Source organism: Simochromis diagramma, unplaced genomic scaffold (assembly GCF_900408965.1).
Source record: "Simochromis diagramma unplaced genomic scaffold, fSimDia1.1 OVJJ01000501.1, whole genome shotgun sequence".
NCBI classification, from domain to species: domain Eukaryota; kingdom Metazoa; phylum Chordata; class Actinopteri; order Cichliformes; family Cichlidae; genus Simochromis; species Simochromis diagramma.
In genome coordinates, this window is record NW_024387320.1 from 19,303 (window position 1) to 25,823 (window position 6,521).

The following is a 6,521-nucleotide window of genomic DNA, read 5'->3' on the forward strand; positions in this document are numbered from 1 at the left end:
AAAACTGCATAATCATAGCAGCATGATTTGAGATTGATAAAAACAAGCTGTAGTCATTAAAAGGGTGTGGGGTAAAATTTTATGTTGCCAAATTTTTTTCGCTTTGAAGTGTTGGATTAGTGGGATAACAAGCTCAGTGTCCTAAAAGTAACGAGGTCTCACCTCCATTCATGTTTACATAAACCAGATCCTATAAGTAAAACTCACTTTAAGAAAAATCTAGTTTTTCTTCTGGGAAAGAATGTTTATAAAAAGCTATCTACTTTGAATTATCCTTCTAGTAGTTGTGCGTTTTATTTTGGGTCTGTCTTCAGGGTCTTGATTTGCCCTCTACGTCTCACTCTCACATGGAGCCACGCGTGGGACTTTGCTCCTGAGCGGTTGAATCTGAAGGATTCTGAAGGAAGGGGGAAAAAAAGACAGAAAAAATGCTAAGCATGTTACAAAATTCATGGGGCAATAGATGCTTGTATCAAAAGTCAATTGCATTAAAAAAAAAAAATAGACATTTAAGTCAAAAAGCATTGGTTTAAAGCTTTCAGTGCAAGAGATGCAGTAACTATGGCACTTTGGCTCCACATTTGACGCTTCACTAAACAGCTAAAATGAAACAACAGAAAAGCCTGCAGTGAGAAGAGTGATAATGGGGTCCTGTGACTGACCAGAAAGCTAAAAAGAGAGGAAAGCAGAGACCAGGCAGCCACAGGGAGCCGTTGTAGTGAACCGAGTAGGGAATGGGTGTGTAAAGCTTTGCAAAGGTTGAATCCCAGCTACAGTCAGATGCAGGAGCTGCAACAAGGTATAAAGATGCCCAGATGGTTAGGAAAGGATAAATCCAGTTGATTTTTATAAAGGAGAAAATAATCGGGATTAGCAACGGTTGTTATTTCCCAAGACTAAGGTTGCCAACCGTCCCTTGAAAAACGGAATCGTTCTGTATTTAGAAACAAAAGTATTGAGCCGAAAAAGGGACGCACTTTGTCAAATGGTTAAAAAAAATAATTTCACACACAAAAACAAGAGCTAAAAAATTCCCCACACTGGGAAAGGTGAAGACAATCGGGTCGCCCAGCACTGGCCATGAGGTGTCCCTTATTTATTTTTCAGGGAGTTGGCAACCCTACCCAAGACACTTCCCCCCAGGATGATTCCCAGGTTTCTTGCCATCCCAGCTGGCACCACCACCACCTCATTGTTAGTGACCTGTTCTCTGTGAGAGGACACTTACTCAGCTCTTTCCAGGGTAGAAATCTAATGTTCATTTCCCCTTTGAAGTTTCACCCTGTGCTGTCGGTGTATGACAACTTTAAGTAGAAAAAGACACCTCGTGTGAAGGAAGAGTCACAGTGAAACAGACTTCAACACAGCAGAGCTGCTATCCAACAGGTTCCAGACGCTGTGGATGTTATTACAGTCAGCATCCCCACTGTGAAGCTTCCGATTACCTGTGTGGTTTTCTCCTGCTCAACAACAAAGCTCTGGTTGTCTGTACCACAGTTGTCTCCCCCATCATCTATTAAGAGAACATGTAAGCGAGTCTCACTGATGCAGGGGAGAAGAGGTTTGACAGAATTCATACGTCGACATTTACTGAATGAAGGTGTACAGCCACACCTAATCAATTATAAATGCACGAGGAGCATTTTAAGGAATGAAAAACTACATTTGATAACTGCAGGTGAGTCGTGGACTTTAATCTTCAATTCTCCAGTATAAATACAATTTAATATTAATTTTTCTTTTATTGTAAAGAAACTAAATGATCCTACTCATTTGTCTTTGCAAGGAGAAGTGTGTGGTTGAGTACTCACTGTCAGTAATGAGGGACTGGACAGCAGTTATGTGTCGACGGCCCAGCCCATGACTCCTGGACACAATGCAATTTAGATAGATGTCCCAGAAGACTTGGGCCAGGTCCCAGAACAGTGCAGTGTGTTTGCTGTTGTTTGAAGCCCTGAGTGACTCCATGAGGTCCCAGAAGGCAGGCACTGTGTCAGCAATCCTCGGAGAGCGCATCTCCAGCAGCAGAGCCGAGGACGCCTCCCAGCATTGGGGATTGCCCCGATGGGCCTTCAGGGGGTCCACCTGACCTGGCTTCTGACCTTGCAGTGGCACGGCGCACATACAGGTCAGTATGAACACTGTGGCTATGCCCATGTTATTTAGCACCAGGACCATCTGCAAAAGAGCACAGAGCAGCTTTTGTATTAGATTGGAGGTTTTGCATATTTAAAATATTAAGAGCAGTCATAAACACTTTCGCACAGCATATTTGAATATGCTACATTTGCAAGTGTTCAAGCTTTACTTTGACCATTTGTTTTTCTGGCAAATAAAAACGTACTTTTTGGGTTTATTATTCATTTTACACTCCTCGGATCTTCAAATAAATTGAAAACAAAAGAAAAAACTGGAAACCATTACAATATTGTACTTAAAGCCTTGGTATTCAGCCCAGCTTTAGCAATAGGTGTTGATGGGGGTTTAATAAATATCCGTTTGGTCTTAACTGACACCAATGCTTCCCTCCTTTTTATGCAGTGTTAGACGAACGCTTGTCATGTTTATTGACATTTCTTAATATTAAACTTGGTTCATTTCCAGTCTTTGCTAAAGTTTTCACTATGGCTTGCATTCTTTGTCGCTTTCAAATCTTTGCCATCAGAAGAAAAACTGCAGCTGGCTCTTTTAAAATAAAAGGAATGAATAATTAAGCGAATTGTGATGACAGTCTGCTTTTAGCTCAGCTGCAGGGGAAGAGGAAGTTTAGAGAGCAGTGCAGTTGACACACCAGTGAAGTCTCACCTTTATTCAGTAGCATGCTGGAACCTGTGAGGACGAACACCTGCAGCTGTTGCATGTCATACTGAAATTTTGTTTAGAGAAAGCATGACCTGAAAACCTGCTGTGCACAGTTTGTGATGTCCAGTGTGTTTCCTAGAAAATAAAGTCAGTAGTGCTGAAGCTTTAGATTTAGGTAGACTCATGGGCAGAGGAGTCTTTTGCTGCCAAACTATTGGAGAATGAATTTTAATTTTTGTAAAACAGCACTGACAGAACCTAACTAAGAAGTGCTTTTAATACTCAAGAAGCAGAAATCTGGTTGAGATTTTCTTTCAAAATGTATCATTGGTGCAACTAACTTTGTGTACCCCAGTACTTTTCCTCAATCGACTCATACTTTGATATGACACAAAATACTGAAAATGTTAATAATTCCTCGTTTGAGTGATCCCATACATTTTTACATAATATTCTAACTACAGTAAGCAATAAAATATAAATGTGTAGAAACAAGACTTTTTAAAAAAAAAAATTTACATACATTTTTTTAGAAGGAATTAAATAAAGCTTCATGTTTATTAATCAATTAGCTTTAGAATAATTGTCTGTTGAGTGATATGCATGTACACGGAGTGGAAAAAAGGTTACTAAAGAAAATCCAATCTAGTTTGTGGCTTCAGTAAAGAAAAAAAAAAGTTTTTTAAAATCATTACACAAAGACAGATTAGCCGTTTTAGATATTTTTAACAATACTCATTTATCCAGAAAAACAAGTACAGAATAGCTTTAGTGAAGTATAACTTAAGGTGATACATATGATTAAAAAAAAAATCCACACTTTAAATGCCACGTTCATGCCGCTTGTGATGGAGGCATTACGAGTACCTTTTTCTGTAGTATTTAAGATGCGATAACTGAAACTAAAGCCTTATTAGCTCCCATTATATTTTTCCCTATTCAGTTTTAAAGATCAGCTCTCCAAATCCAAACACTAGGCCTAGAAAGGTCTTGCTCTGCCTAAAAATCCAAACCTAAACAAGTTATTGTTAAATAAAATATTGTACTTACCACTTAAAGCATTGGTAGTCAGCCCAGCTTAAGCGTTGATGTGGGTTTGGTAAATATCAGGTTGGTCTTAAGTGACGTTAGTGCCTCCCTCCTTTGCGTGCAGCGTTAGTCTAACGCTTGTCACAATTATCAATCACCTTTTTTTTAAGCATCATTTCTGCAGATGAACAGTGGCAGTTTAATATTAAACAATTCTGAAATTATCAATTCTCTTGATCACATTCAGGGAAGCATGGGAGCTTAATTTAGAAATATTTGTTATCGTTTATTGCATAGTTACATAGTAATGTGGTTATCTGGCTGATGACTGTTGCTGTATATACAAAATGTGTAAGAACTACAAAAGGAAACTGCTGAAATGCAATTTAAAAAGGCAAGACATTATAATTCAGTGGGAGGTTATTGATGTTTAATGCGCATGTACTGTAACGGAAAGGACATTTATAATAATTCTGCACCCTGATGCTGGTTATGTGGAGACAGAAGCCACTAACTCATCATAATACTTGAGTTAACTGTCTAATGTTAGTTTTTTTTTTTTAAAACCAAGCAATTTTAGTACAAGAATGTTCAGGGGAAGTTGCAGTTTACTTCCTGTCCACCTGCTGCAGACTGACCACACTTCAAAGATTTAATATATTTTGCTTACTGCACAAGTTTAGTTCAAACTAAGAAGAAAACATGAGCAACCAGATCTCAGAAACTTTGCAGCTTCTGCCAACTGTGAAAAACTTGAAGACCAGTCATCAAGAGTGGTGAACGAGTTACGTTTCTATGCTTTTACTGAAATGTCACAAGCATACCTGATCTCAAATGCAATTACTTTCACAGTGAGAAGCCAACACTAAATGTCCTGGGTGGGTTTCTTACTCATTCATCCTTTTCATGATGTAAAGAAGTAGACTTTACAACAGTTTTACTGCAAAGGCTAAATTATAACTTTTAAACAAATACCATTTTCATATTCATACAAGAAATGTATTGTTAGGATACTTCTACACAGGAAGAGATGCAGCAGAGTGAAAATCATCATCATTATGAGAAATTACGTGAATCATGAATACTTCTACAAACCGGCAGGGAACATTTGAGTGACTGCATGTTCGACATTATGGTATACACACCGGGGTCCCTCAAGGGGACGGTGTGGTCTCCCAGCAATATGGATCCAGGCACAAAAATCCCAAGATTCAGACTCTACATGCTCGGTTTTAGGGATTCTTTTTTTTTTTCCCTTTTCTTCATTTAATATCAAAGAGTGGATATACCCAATATGCTCATTTCAGGCATACAGCTCTGAATGTTTAAGTACTCCAGAATTTGTAGACACTGTCTTACTGAATCAGTCTTGGACAGAGTTTTGTGTACATTTTCTACTCTGGTCAGAGGTTTGAATACACTTATGGGCACAAAGGTCATAATTCTGGGATTTCTGTTTTCTTTGAACTTGTGCAGCCAGTTCTTGTTTTTAAAAGTCCTTTAAGAGGTACGCTGTGCAACCATACCATCCTGGAAAAAGAGCAGTTCAAAGCAATCATTCAAAGCCAAAATGACTATGACATTTCTGAAACATCTAAACTGTATCCACAATCACACAATTGAAATACAACTTGGGTGCATTTATCCACTTTCTTTACACTAACAAACACAGAAGACAGGTTTAAGCTTTCACTTTTTTGTTGCTGTACCAAATTTAAGTTAATTTGCAGTCTCTGGAATAAAACAGTACACAGCATCTAAGTAATTTGGTGAATTCAATTAAAACACACTTTATGGTTGATGACAGGCTCATGTTAGGTTTGCATTGTTTTGTATTAATCACTTTTGTCACTTGAGTTTCCTGTCAAAGTCCTTCCCAGATTAATAAAAAACAGATTCATGTCTACCTGAGCTTGACGCATGACAAACAGACGACCTGACGACGATGATGAACAAAGGGACCCTAACACAAACATACGCAGGCTGTAATGAGGGAATGTGCAACAGGAGGGAAACACAGCTGGACCTAATTTGACATAACGAGATAGGGAGGAAACAAACTGAATGGACTAATGCAGGACTATCAAAATAAAACAGGGAGCAAGACAAATACTGAGACGAGGACGAAGAAAAAACGTGCAACACAGCGAAAGCACAGTGACAGAAAGCTAAAGCCTAGAATCTATAAATATAACACAAGTCCACACAATACGAGAACCAAAACCATGAATGACACAAAATCAAGGAATGTTAGAAAAATCCCAAAACACATGAACACTAGGTCACGGATCCAGTGCCATGACACTGACAGCATGGGGCAGAATGGAGTTTCTTTGCATTGGTGTTAGTTATTGACCCCATAGTCCCCCCCCCCTGCATTTCAAATGGTTTGTTCCACCTCCTCAAAGTTGCTCTTAAATAACACCAATCACACAATCAGGAGCTGCTAGCAGTTCATTGAGGATTTAAAACAGGGGTCCCCAATCCCAGTCCACGAGGGCCGGTGTCCCTGCAGGTTTTAGATCTCACCCTGGGTCAACACACCCGAATCACATGATTAGTTCATTACTAGGCCTCTGGAGAACTTCAAGACATGTTTAGAAGGTAATTTATCCATTCAAATCAGCTGTGATGGATCAAGGACACATCTAAAACCTGCAGGGACACCGGCCCTCGTGGACTGGGATTGG

The 6,521-nt window shown here is 39.1% G+C and overlaps 1 protein-coding gene across 3 annotated transcripts; it reads right to left on the bottom strand.

The window, feature by feature from the left end:
* Positions 1–100: 100 nt before the first annotated feature.
* Positions 101–6,337, bottom strand: LOC120717441 (protein FAM237A-like). 3 transcript variants are annotated; one of them, XM_040005448.1, is made up of 5 exons: positions 5,739–6,337; positions 1,812–2,178; positions 1,446–1,513; positions 1,229–1,304; positions 101–397 (listed from the first exon to the last, which is right to left on the bottom strand). In XM_040005448.1, exons 1-4 carry the CDS (start codon positions 5,805–5,807, stop codon positions 1,278–1,280), a joined length of 531 nt encoding a protein of 176 aa, XP_039861382.1. In that variant the 5' UTR covers positions 5,808–6,337; the 3' UTR covers positions 101–397; positions 1,229–1,277. The 3 variants fall into 3 exon arrangements, with proteins under 3 accessions (XP_039861382.1, XP_039861383.1, XP_039861381.1); XM_040005449.1 differs by lacking the exon at positions 1,229–1,304 and adding an exon at positions 3,853–4,009 and having other exon boundaries at positions 5,739–6,189; XM_040005447.1 differs by lacking the exon at positions 1,229–1,304 and having other exon boundaries at positions 5,739–6,289.
* Between the last annotated feature and the right edge of the window lie 184 nt (positions 6,338–6,521).

What these genes read in the sequence shown, in the direction of transcription:
- LOC120717441 (XM_040005447.1), bottom strand. Translation starts at nt 5,807, where the DNA reads ATGTTTGTGTTAGGGTCCCTTTGTTCATCATCGTCGTCAGGTCGTCTG. An exon ending in TTGTCATGCGTCAAGCTCAG is followed by an intron (nt 2,179 to 5,738) that starts GTAGACATGAAT and finishes GCTCTTTTGCAG; the next exon opens with ATGGTCCTGGTGCTAAATAA. An exon ending in CCAGTCCCTCATTACTGACA is followed by an intron (nt 1,514 to 1,811) that starts GTGAGTACTCAA and finishes TTCTCTTAATAG; the next exon opens with ATGATGGGGGAGACAACTGT.